Source organism: Leucoraja erinacea, chromosome 50 (genome assembly GCF_028641065.1).
Source record: "Leucoraja erinacea ecotype New England chromosome 50, Leri_hhj_1, whole genome shotgun sequence".
Taxonomy (NCBI): Eukaryota; Metazoa; Chordata; class Chondrichthyes; order Rajiformes; family Rajidae; genus Leucoraja; species Leucoraja erinaceus.
The window spans coordinates 255,361-268,749 of NC_073426.1; the positions used below are offsets into that span (position 1 = coordinate 255,361).

General features: G+C 47.6%; 1 protein-coding gene across 1 annotated transcript in view; it reads right to left on the minus strand.

The window, feature by feature from the left end:
• Nucleotides 1-12,914, minus strand: part of LOC129715074 (vacuolar protein sorting-associated protein 4A) — a 30,958-nt gene extending 18,044 nt beyond the window's left edge. Inside the window, exons 1-4 of the mRNA XM_055664917.1 lie at nucleotides 12,711-12,914; nucleotides 5,603-5,714; nucleotides 4,636-4,783; nucleotides 1,974-2,035 (exon numbers count right to left, since the gene is read on the minus strand). Coding sequence (XP_055520892.1) covers nucleotides 1,974-2,035; nucleotides 4,636-4,783; nucleotides 5,603-5,714; nucleotides 12,711-12,734 — 346 coding nt within the window. The 5' untranslated portion in view covers nucleotides 12,735-12,914. The remainder of the gene's footprint in view (nucleotides 1-1,973; nucleotides 2,036-4,635; nucleotides 4,784-5,602; nucleotides 5,715-12,710) is intronic.
• Between the last annotated feature and the right edge of the window lie 475 nt (nucleotides 12,915-13,389).

The window sequence follows — 13,389 nt, forward strand, 5'->3', positions numbered from 1 at the left end:
ACAATGAATGAAAGACATGCAAAAAAGTAACGCTGATAAAGGAAACAGGCCACTTGTAGGGTGAAAACGAGAAGCTAGTGCGACTTGGGTGGAGGAGGGATGGAGAGGGAATGTCGGGCCACCTGAATTGAGAGAAATCAATATTCATATCACTGAGCTGGAAGCTGGAAGCACAAAGCAGTTAACCTGACTTCAAAAGCAGCAAAAATACCAGTATCTATTTTTAAGTAAGTGGTAACAGGCACTTAGAATGTAATAACGTAGATACGTACATAAACCATAAACAATAAACTCACTTATCCATTACTTATTCAATTTAAGAAACTCAGCGGGTGAGGCAGCATCTATGGAGCGAAGGAAATAGGCAACGTTTCGGGCCGAAAGGGTTTCGGCCCAAAACGTTGCCTATTTCCTTCGCTCCATAGATGCAGCCTCTCGCTGAGTTTCACCAGCAATTTTGTCTACCTTCGATTTTCCAGCATCTGCAGTTTCTTCTTGAACTTATTCAACTGGAATTTGGATGCAACCGGCAAAACTTGCTATTCTGATGAGAATGACACAGAGATCAGGGAGAGGCATGTTGACACTCAGGAGGTGGCTGCATGGTTTGAACAATATTAATGTGGATATCTCCCCAGGATCTCAATGTCTTTTTCAAACTGCCCCCCTCTTAGCATAAACTGTGACCTCTAGTCTTTGACATTTTCACCTGGGATAAAGGTTCTAATTGTCTACTTCATCTGTGCCCCTCATAATTTGATATATTGTACCTACCGGGTATCTCTTCAGCTACCAACACACGAGAGAAAACAATCCAAATTTGTCCAACTACTTGTAGCTGATACCCTCTAATGCAGACAGCATTCTGGTCCACCTCTTACACCCTCCCCAAAGCCTCTATATCCTTCTTGGAACGTGATGATGGGAACTGCATACAATACACCAAATGTATCCTAATTAAAGTTTAATAAAGCTGCAACATGACCTGAATAACGGCGAGGGTCAAGGCCGTTTTTGTAATTGGATGCTCGCAACTATTGGTGTTTCACATCGATTGGCACTGGGATCCTTGCTGTTGATAGTTCAGTGAATAACTTGGATGTGGATATCAGAGGCATGATCAGTAAGGGAATGGATGACGCAAGGATTAGTGCAGTTGTTGATAGAGAGGATGGTCATCAGAGACCTCCATGCTCACCAACACCCAACCCCCCACATGCCTCCGAAATAACTCCCTGCCCACCGGGATTCCTCATCAGCACTCCTCCCCGCTCACCACAACCCCCCCCCCCTTCGCTCACCACAAACCCCCACCGCATTCCCCCGCTCACCACACCCTCCCCGCTCACCGCACGCCCCCCACTCACCCCTCCCCCGTTCACCACTCCCCCCGCTCACCACAAACCCCCACCGCACCCCTCCCTGCTCACCGCACCCCTCCCCACTCACCACACTCCCCCAGCTCACCCCTCCCCTCGCTCACCACTCCCCCCCACTCACCACAAACCCCCCCTCACCCCTCACCCCTCCCCCGTTCACCGCATCCTCATCGCTTACTGTATCCTCCCCGCTCACCGCACGCCTCCCACTCAACACACTACCCCCGCTCACCACACCCCCCCCCACCACTACCCCCCCGCTCACCACACTTCCCCTCGTTCACCACACTACCCCCGCTCACCACAAACCCCCACCGCATTCCCCCCCCTCCCGTTCACCACACTCCCCCCTATTCACCACGACAATTCCTGCCCACCGGGATCCCTCACTGACATGCCTCCTTGCCTCCTGCTTTCCGGCACGTCTACAACAGCCGCACGAGGCTCCACGCCTGACAGTCCTTGATTTTACCCAGGCTTTTCAACCTGGACGTTAAGACAGGCTGGGTGCAATCTAATTGTACGGCTCTGCAACTAGAGATGGCGTAAGAGGGAAGTTGCAGCTACCTCTGCAATAGTAAGGAGCTCACTCACCCATCAGCTGCTCTTGTAGTTTCTTCTTCTCTGGATTTTCTCCTTCGCTGTCACTGTCACTCCTGAGAAAAAAAGTCAGATTAAAACTCTGGCATCCCGATGCGCTGGGTATTAATGCACCGTTGAAAGCTTGTTTAATCTGAGAGCCATTTCATTTGCTAGAATGAGAGCAGCGCCATCAGCTGCAAAGCAACTTGACAACATCCAGGTTACATTTGATCTCAGCGATCTCTGCCTGGCCCATGCATCCTTTTTTCTTCTGACCACAACTTAAATATTTAGTTTAGCTGCGTTTGGACACAGCATGGAAATAGGCCTTTCGGCCCACTGAGTCCTCGCCAACCAGCTATCACCCGTCCAATAGTTCTATCCTACACACTAGGTACAATTTACAGAGGCCAATTAACCTACCAGCCTAAGATAGATACAAAAAGCTGGAGTAATTCAGCGGGTCAGCCAGCATCACTGGAGAAAGGGAATAGGTGAAGTTTTTCAGACTTCAGAACCTGCTCGTCTTTGGGATTTATGAGAAAACCGAAGGACCTGGAGAAACCCACGTGGTCACTCGACAGCACCCACGTGGTCACTAGGCAGGATTGAACCCGGTGCTGTAAGGCAGCATCTGTATCGCTGTGCCACCGTGCATCCATATCTTTCATCAGCTAGGGTCCCGTACGCCTGCCAGCCTTCTCTTTATTCTAACATGAACATGCAGACCTCAAATTCACCTTAGATAAGACTTTTAAAAGCCTCCCACTTGATAGACCTCTTTGCCCTCAAACAACTACTCCTACGCTTACAAGTTCATGTCTACTACCGTCAACCTTGACCTTACCCTAATTTAGAGCTTGTGGACTAGTTCTGCCCATATCCATTATTATTTTAAAGCTAATAGAACTGTAATCACTGATCCCAAAGTGTACTCCCACCGGCACCTCAGTCATTTGCCCTGCCCTATTTCCCCAAGAGAAAACCAAGCTTTGCCCTCTCCCTAATTGAGTCCTCTATGTATTACCAGAGCAAACATTCCTGAACACACGGGACAAATTCTATCCCATCTAAACCCTTAGCACTATGGCAGAGCCAGTCTATATTAGGAAAGTTAAAATCATCCTATATTCCTGAAACTCTCTGCATTATGGGCCCCACCCACACAACAGGTGCCACCCCAACCACGCAAACAGATTTCTCTCTGGCTGTACGGTGGCACAGCAGTAGAGTTGCTGCCTTACAGCTAATGCAGCGCCGGAGACCTGGGTTCAATCCCAACTACGGGTGCTGTCTGTATGGAGTTTATACATCCTCCCCGTGATCTGCGTGAGTTTTCTCCGAGATCTTCGGTTTCCTCCCCCACTCCAAAGACATAGAGGTCTATAGGTTAAATGGATTGGTGTAAATGTAAAAAAAAAAAAATGTCCTTAGTGGGTATCGGATAGTGTTAGTGTGCGGGGATCGCTGGTCGGCGTGGACCATCTGGGTCGAAGGGCCTGTTTCCGTGCTGTATCTCTAAACTAAACACAAAATTCTGCAAAACTGAGCATTGTTGTACAGTGGAATCTTGGGGTTCAAGTACATAGCTCCTGAAAGTGGCAACACAAGTAGATCAAGTGGTAAAGATCGCTTACAGTAGGCTTGCAGTGATATGCAACTTCTCAGCATCTCTCCTAATATGCTTTTGAAGAAATGTCTGGTTAGTTTAGAGATACAGTGCGGAAGCAGGCCCTTCGGCCCACCAAGTCGGTGCCGACCATATTAACACTATCCTACACACACTAGGGACAATTAACCAAGCCAATAGCCTACAAACCTGCACGTCTTTGGAGTGTGGGAGAAAACCGGAGCTTTGCAGAGAAATCCCACACAGGTCACGGGGAGAACGTACAAACACCATACAAACAGCACCCGTAGCCAGGATCGAACATGGGTCTCTGGCGCTGTAAGCTAGCAACTCTACTGCTGTGCCACCATTCCATCCGTTTATTGAGTGCAGATGAAATACATGTGGAAAACTTCAAAGTCACAGTTCAATTAGGAAATGGAATAGGGGAGGATTTTAATGACTGGTGGAAAAATCGTGCATGTTCAGAGGCTGTTGGATGTACCATGGATATCACCAACGGAGACAACCTGGAAGTCTCACAAGCAGTTGTTCAGATGTTGACAGCTCCGGTGAGACTGCGCCTGGAAACCATGCACCAGCCTGGTCTCCCCATCCAAGGTAGCAAATGTTCACCAGACTGACTCCTGGGTGGAGAGTAGGAACCCGGGACCCAGACTGTCCAGAGCTTGGCAGCTGACGGGAGGTGGATTCACAATTTACCCAGCTAGCATGTCTACAACCAAAGGTCACACTATCCTAAAACAAGGATAAAGCATTGACATCACAAACTGGCTTCACTCTGTGGGTGGGAAATACTTGGAAACGATAACCAAGAGAACACCGAGGCTCAGCTATGGGGCATGTCCAAGACAGAGATGATGGACATTTAGATATTGCAGTAATGGTTATCCAGTAACTTCTCAGTTAATGCTGAGGATGAGACAGTGGGCGGGCAGGACACAGACAGACCCAAAGTTGATGGAGGTAACGGGACTGGAATTGTTATTTGTCTACTACCCTGGAGACCAATCTCCCCAAAAATCATCACTTATCTGCACATACCCTTTGTCATTTTGCTGCGACTCTTTCACTGGCTTTTTGCCCTGCTTGTCTTTGTTTTTTAAATACTCCTTCAGTTTCTCTGCTCTGTCCAGGTACTGAACACATTTGGCTCGAATACTCTCCTTCGCCTTGTCTCCATGCGCCTCATCTGTAATGAGAACATTGCATTATGTCAGTCAAGGTTGAATCAAATGCCACTCTACTTCCACCACCCCAGGTGTCAGGTTCCTCCAGGTCCCAAGGAATCGTCACACCAGCACCGCGCCCACGTGGCTCGTCCATGACAGATTCAAGCAGCAGACTGTTGGCAAACTGGGGGACCATCCCCTGACCCATCCCATGGCACCACACAGGCTGCCAGCTGAATACATCACGGCATGGTGACTGGGAATAAAGACAGCCTCACTAACCCCAAACCTCCACCCTAACCCAGGGGTCAAGGTAGTGATCAGGAGCAGAGGACCTCTATTTATTTCTGGGAACTGATTTCATTGTCAAGGCCAACATTTGTTACCCACATCTGCGGTGGTGACGAGCCTCCTTGTTGAAGCGCAGCAGCCCTCAGTGATTGTCCTCCCACAGGATTAGGAGCAAACCGCACCGGGCATTAGAGAGACGATACCTGGAGCACTCTAGGCAGTTTTGTTCTCCTCATTTAAAAATAGATATTCTGGCATTGGAGACAGATCAATAAAAGTTTACGGGGGTGATTCCTGAAGCAAGTTGGGACATTTATGAATAAAAAGTTTCCAATTTCAGACCTGGAGGAGGAATGTCTATTCTGAGGCAAGAACCCTTGGAATTCTCAAGCACCAAATGATTGAATACAGTCAAGATCAGGACAGACCAAGATCAGATATGTCACAAATGAATGATTGTGGATCAGCTTTGAACAGCCAGAGGGGCCTGTGCCTGCACCCATGTATGTTCCATCATCATCCCTCTACTGAGACACTGGAGAACTCACATTTAATAGCATGCAAGAAGTATTCGACTGCATGCTGATACAGTCTCAACGCCTCCTCATAATTCTTAGCCTTGTCTTCTTCTGTGGCTTTAGTTACAAGATCAATCGCTTTCTGAAAATTAAAAACAAAAAAAGTGAATTCCAAAAAATGCTAGCAATCAAACAATCAAGCGTGGTGGGTGAAAGTCAAGGCTGGAGGGGCTCAGTGGGTCAGGCAACATCTGCGTGGGGAATGGTCAGCTAATGTTTTGGATGGTCACCCTTTGGGAAGGGTTAGTTAGAACTTGGCTTGAAACATTGTTTATCAATTTCCCTACACAGTTGCTGCCTGACCAACCGAGTTTCTCCAAGTTTGTTTTTATACTTAAGTTCAGCATCTGCAGTCTCTTGTGTCTCCAATTAACAGAGTCTACTGTAACCACGGTCAAAATAAGCAGACCATTTTCCTCACAGTTTTTTCATTTTGTACAATAAATGTCCCATAAAAACATACTTTCTCCAGAACCAGCAAGACTGAACCTACAGTTTAATAGTTATTCACAGAGGAAACAGACTTTGCAGTTGAAGGGTTTGGTGAACGAGATGAAATCCTGCTTGATGCCTCAGCGGGCTAAAACGTGGATAAATTCCCAGGGCCAATTGATATTTATCTCAGGCAGATAGGGGAGGCCAGTATGCTGGGGATCTGGCTGAGATTTTAAATTCTTCTCTGCCACAAAATGAGGTTCCAGATGATTGGAGGACAGCAAATGTACCGTCTCCACGCCGGTAACTTCAGAACTGTGAGCCGTGCATCAAGAGGAGGGAAGTTATTCGTTAAAAAATTGAGGGAAAGGATTAACAATGGCTAGGAAAGGCAGTGACTGGTTAGCAAGTTCACAGATGACACAAAGAATGGAGGAACTTGGCGGGTCAGGCAGCATCTGTGGAGAGAAATGGACAGATAATGTTTTGGTCAGGACCTTTTATCTGGACTGAAAGAAGAGAAGACAGCCAGTATAAAGAAGAGAAGAGGAGGGATAGGCATGAACTGTTGGATCCAGGCAAGGAAGGGTTCTTAAGTCATTGGAGCAGAATTATGCCATTCGGCCCATTTGCCATTCAATCATGGCTGATCTATCTTTCCCTCCCAACCAGTCTCTTGCCTTTTCCCTCCAAACCATTCTCCTGCCTTTTCCTTACTAATGAAGAACCTATCAATGTCCGGTTAAAAGATACCCAATGTCTTGACTTCCACAGTGTCTGTGGCAATTAATTCTACAGATTCCCCACCACTGACTAAAGAAATTCCTCCTCATCTTCTTTCTAAATGTACGTCCTTTTATGCTGAGACTGAGCCCTCTGGTCTTAGACACTCGCTCTACTGAAAACATCCTCGCCACATTCACTCTATCCCGGCCTTTCGTTTTTGGTAAGCTTTAATGAGGTTCCCCCTCATCCTAAACTGCAGCAAGTACAGGCCCAATGCCATCAAATGCTTATCATACGTTAAACCAATCATCCACGGGATCATTCTCATGAACCTCCTCTGGACTCTCTCCAACAGCAGCACATCCCTCCTCAGATATGGATGGGGCTGATTGGCAGATGGCGTCAGGTAAGGGAGGGAAGGGTGAAGATAGCAACAGAAGCAGGGAGGTGATAGGTAGAAACAAAGAGCTGCAGCTGATGGAATCTGTTAGGAAAGGAAGGAGAAGCCTGCATTAGAGTTAAGGGGGTGGGCTGGGTGGATGGAACTGTGAGGAATGATTTTGTATACCTCCGTAAGGTTACCCCTTGGCTTCCTGTGCTCCTGGGAAAAGAGTCCCAGTCTTTCCAGCCTCTCTATAACTCATACTGAAGTTTCCAGAAACATGCCAATGAATTTCTTCTGCACCCTTCCCAACTTAATGACATCCTTCGTTCTTGATCCTACTTACTCGATAGCACAATCCCGATTTAAGCAATAAAAGCAGGACTGCAGCTCTTCTGCTTCATCTCTTCAACCTTTCCTTTCACATCTGTAAGGTGGCAATGGAGAAAGAGAGCTGCAAGGAATTTCCAGAGGCACTTGCACATGGCAAAGTGCAACTCATCATGACACTGGCTGCATTATTCATATTCAGTGAGATTATGAAGCAGAGGTTAACAAAATGACATTGAAATCAAGTCTGCAAAACAAATGGAGTGTGATTTCTTGAACTCAGATTGTTGTCTAGACCTCCTGCTGTGGGGAGGATACTGAACAGCAAGAATACAGAGATTCGCTAATATCATACGGTCATATAATTGGAGATCTAAACTATCCAAACATTCTCTTAGATGGGGACGGGTTTCTTAACTGGAACTAAATACACTTCTGATCCAACAAATCTTTGTGAAGTGAGAAGAGCAGTCACAAAACACCTGTACAAAATGTATACAAAGTCACGGGGGCACACAGGACAGAAATGGGCCCTTCGGCCTACCACATCCCATGCCATCCTTTTTCTGCTGTGGACACTATTCTTCTATGCCCTGCTGATTTAAATGTCTAAATGTTTCTAAAACATAGCAATTGTATCCGTCTGGCAGAAAGTTCCAGATTTTAATCACTGTAAGAAAATGTACCCAAGATTTACAACTCCCACCCCCATACTTTAAAACAATGCCCTTTTGTTTTTGATACCCCTACCACGGGAACGAGTTTTTGTCTATTTGACCTTTCTACGCCTCCTTTGCACTAGGGAAAACAATGACAGCCTTTTCAATCGCTCCCTATAACCAAGCAGCCCTCCCATTGGAGATTCATCTGGGTGAATATATTCTGCACTCTCGGCACATCATTCACAGCCCTCCTCTTGTGTGGTGACCAGAACTCCACACAGCACACCACTACAGCCTAACCAGTCTTTTGTAGCTCCCCCTTCCCTCTCACAGTGTTTTGTAAAGTTGCACTTACAACATATACATTTTTATATTCGGTGCTCTGAACTATGCTCCAGACTCAATGGCCTAATTCTGCCCCTATGTCTTATGAGTCAAGTTCTGGGCATCGCTCTTTAAGATGGAAAAACTTTACAGAGGGTGCAGAATAAATTGTTTAAAATGAGGATGTGGGTTACATGGATAAAAAGGAAAAGCTTGGATTGCTGAACTGGGATCAATGCAAGATGCAGGATGATCTGACACGTATTTAAGTTCATGAATGGTGTTGATGCAGTGAAAAATTATTTGCAATGGCACAGGGATCAAAAATAAAGGAATACTGAAAAACAGCTACATGAAGAAAATCTTTATTTTATAGTGAATGGTTATCGTCAGGAACAAACAGACCCCCTCATCCACTCCGTGGGAAATACCTGATGCCCAGAGCCTTCCTGGACACTTTTCAATGGCCTCCCCTCGATTTACAACACTCACTCTAGGTCTTTGCCATTTCCATATGTGAGAGTATTTTACAAACTCAGAAATGAAAAATGACAGTGGAAAACTGAGCAAATATCTGTACTGAAGATAATGAAAAGCTCCTGGCAGCAGGGTGAAAGGGGAGCTCCATGTAAATAACAGTGGTCTTTTTTATATTGGACTGTGAATCAGTAAATTATCAATAAATCAATAAAGGATCAATTAACCAGCCAATCTCCCACGACCAACACTCTCCTCCGCCGAACAGAGTTGGTCCTTACCCTTGACAACTTCTCCTACGACTCCTCCCATTTCTCCAATTCTAAGGCGTAGGTATGGGCACTGGAATGGGCCTCAGCTCTGCCTATTTGTAGGGTACATCGAACAATTCCTGTTCCAGGCGTACACTGGCTCTATCCCTGAACTCTATCACTGCTACATTGACAACTGCATCGGTGCTACCTCCTCCACCCATGCAGAACTCACGGACTTCACAACTAATTTCCATCCTGCGCTCAAATTCAATTGAACCATCTATGACATCTCCCTACCGTTTCTTGATCTCACTGTCTCCATCGCAGAAGATTGACATCTATTTTAAAACCTACTGACTCCCACAGCTATTTAGACGACATTTCTTCCCACCCTGCCTCTGTGCCCAAGATACCAAGTCATCGGAGATGTCCTCATTCGTTAGGGAACGGGTGTTCCCCTCTTTCATCATAGATGAGGCCCTCACTAGGGTTTCCTCGGTACCCCGCAGCTCCACTCTCGCTCCCCCTCCTCCCAGTCGCAACAGCGACACAGTCCCCCTAGTTCCCAACTTTCACCCTATCAGCCATCGCATGCGGCACGTTAACACATCAATTTCCACCCAAACCACCCCCATCCCAGGTACTTTCCCCTGCAACTGCAGGAGGTGCAACACCTGTCCTTATACCTCCCCCCATCACTCTGTCCAAGGACCCCGACAGTCCTTTCAGGTGAGACAGAGATTCGCTTGCACCTCCTCCAACTTCATCTACTGTATCCGCTGTTCCAGATGTGATGTATATATCGGCAAAACCAAGCGCAGGCTCGGCGATCGTTTCGCTGAACACCTCTGCTCAGTCCGCCTAGACCTACGTGATCTCCCGGTTGATCAACACTTTAACTCCCCCTTCCATTCCCACACTGACCTTTCTGTCCTGGGTCTCCTCCACTTTCAGAGTGAGGCCCAATGCCAATTGGAGAATCAGCACCTCATATTTCACTTGGGCAGCTTACAACCCAGCGGTATGAAAGTTGACTTTTCAAACTTCAAGTAACCCTTGCTTTCCCCCTCTCTCCATCCCTCCTCCATTCTAGTTCTCCATATAACAATTACAGCACGGAAACAGACCATCTCGGCCCTACAAGTCTGTGCCGAAAACTTATTTTCCCCTAATCCCATCTACCTGCACTCAGACCATAACCCTCCATTCCTTTCCCATCCATATACATATCCAATTTATTTTTAAATGATAAAATCGAACCTGCCTCCACCACTTCCACTGGAAGCTCATTCCACACAGCTATCACTCTCTGAGTAAAGAGGTTCCCCCTCATGTTAGCCCTAAACTTCCGTCCCTTAATTCTGAAGTCATGTCCTCTTGTTTGAATCTTCCCTACTCTCAATGAGAAAAGCTTATCCACGTCAACTCTGTCTATCCCTCTCATCATTTTAAAGACCTCTATCAAGTCCCCCCTTAACCTTCTGCGCTCCAAAGAATAGACCTAACTTATTCAACTTTTCTCTGTAACTTAGTTGCTGAAACTCAGGCAACATTCTAGTAACTCTCCTCTGTACTCTCTTTATTTTGTTGACATCCTTCCTATAATTAGGCGACCAAAATTGTACACCATACTCCAGAATTGGTCTCACCAATGCCTTGTACAATTTTAACATTACATCCCAACTTCTATACTCAATGCTCTGATTTATAAAGGCTTGCACACCAAAAGCTTTCTTTACCACCCTTTCTACATGAGATTCCACCTTCAGGGAACTATGCAGTTATTCCTAGATCCCTCTGTTCAACTGCATTCCTCAATTCGCTACTATTTACCATGTACATCCTATTTTGATTTGTCCTGCCAAGATGTAGCACCTCACACTTATCAGCATTAAACTCCATCTGCCATCTTTCAGCCCATTCTTCCAAATGGCCTAAATCTCTCTGTAGACTTTGGAGATCTACTTCATTATCTCCAACACCACATACTTACTAATCCAATTTACCACACCATCATCCAGATCATTGATGTACATGACAAACAACAGTGGACCCAACACAGATCCCTGAGGCACCCCACTAGTCACCTGCCTCCAACCTGACAAACAGCCATCCACCATTACTCTCTGGCACCTCCCATTCAGCCACCGTTGAATCCATTTTGCTACTCCTGCATTAATACCCAACAATTGAACCTTCTTAACCAACCTTCCATGAGGAACCTTGTCAAAGGCCTTACTAAAGTCCATATAGACAACATCCACTGCTTTACCCTCATCAATTTCCCTAGTAACCTCAAAAAATTCAAGATTAGTCAAACATGACCTTCCAGACACAAATCCATGTTGACTGTTCCTAATCAGACCCTGTTTATCCAGATGCTTATATATTATCTCTAAATATCCTTTCCATTAATTTTCCCACCACTGATTTCAAACTAACATCTATAATTGCCAACCAGAATAATTTTCCAATCAGTCTGACTATCCTCCTGATTCAATTATATATTTGTATACCTCCTGTCACCTTCTGCTAGTTAACAATGATCTATTCTCCATTTCCCTTGAACTTCATCCCCTTTGATCTCTCGTTTTCCCTTCCATATCGCTGTATCTCCCTCTCCCCTGATTCTCAGTTTGAACAAGGGTCTCCACCCAACACGTTACCCATTCCTTGTATCCATAGATGCTGTCTGTCCCACTGAATTACTCCAGCATTTTGTGTCTATCTTTGGTATTAACCAGCATCCGCAGTTCCTTCCTACCATCAAAAAATTCACAAATGATACAAAGATTGGTGGAGTTGACAGAGTGGAGGATAATCTTAGACTAAAGTGTAATATTAATGTGTTGGTGAAATGGGCTGAGTAATGGCAGATGGAGTTTAATCCCAATAAATATGAGGTTATGCATTTGGGAGCACTAATAAAGCTAGGGCATACACCATGAATGGTTGGATGCTCTTCAGGAACAGAGGGAATTTGATGACAAATCCAAAAGCCTCAAAGCTAACAGAACAGAACTAGCAAGAAGGTAGATGGGGTGCAGGCAATCAGTCACAATATTGAGTACAAGAGTTAGGATGTGATGCTCCAGCTTGACCAGACCTCAGTTTTGGACACCAAGGTATGTGGGGGATATGAGAGTGCTGGAGAAAGTGCAGGGGAGCTCAGACCCCAGTCCCAGCGCATAGAGAACCTAGGTGGAGGAGGGGGAGCAGCGGTTGTAGAGAGCAAGGGGACGGAGGCGGCGAGGTAGGAACTGGGGGGAGGAGAGGGGTTGGGGATAAGGAGGATCTGGGAGGGGGTGTGGTGAGGGGTCTGGGGAGGGAAGGGGGTGTCTGTGGGGAGGGAGGTTTGTGGGGGGGGGGGGGTGTCTAAGGAGTGTGGGTGTCTGTGTGGAGGGGGGTGTCTGTGTGGAGGGGGGGTGTCTGTGTGGGGAGGGTGGGGGGGGGGGGGGTCTGTGGGAACGGGCCGGAGACCCCGCTACCTGGAGGGTGTTGGGCGCTGACATCTCACATCTCCGGGCGCTCCGACTGTGCTCAGCGGACGGGCCCCCTCCCGGTGGTGGTGGTGGTGCGCCGCGGCCTCCGCTCGGGCTCAGCCTGGGCCTCGGGCTCGCCTGCTCCCGCTCCCGGCTCCGAACCGCAAAATGGCGGCGGGCGGAGCAACTGCGCGACGTCACTGACAGAGGAGACAAGAGTGGCCGCGTCCGGCCCGGAGCCGCCGCCCCCCTACAGCGCCGCGTCCGGCCCGGCCCCAGTACAGCGCCGCGTCCGGCCCGGCCCCAGTACAGCGCAGCCCCCCACAGCGCCGCGTCCGGCCCGGCCCCAGTACAGCGCCGCCCCCCCACAGCGCCGCGTCCGGCCCGGCCCCAGTACAGCGCCGCCCCCCACAGCGCCGCGTCCGGCCCGGCCCCAGTACAGCGCCGCGTCCGGCCCGGCCCCAGTACAGCGCCGCCCCCCACAGCGCCGCGTCCGGCCCGGAGCCGCCGCCCCCCACAGCGCCATGTCCAGTACCAGAAGATATTTTATCTACCAAAGAAGATGGGGGGAAAAAAAGCATCAGAATGCAAAATTGTATCTGGATGACTCAACAGATCCAAGCAACACATTTGTAGCTGAGTCGGGTAACAAAATATCTGAACATTCAGTAGCAGATGATTCCAG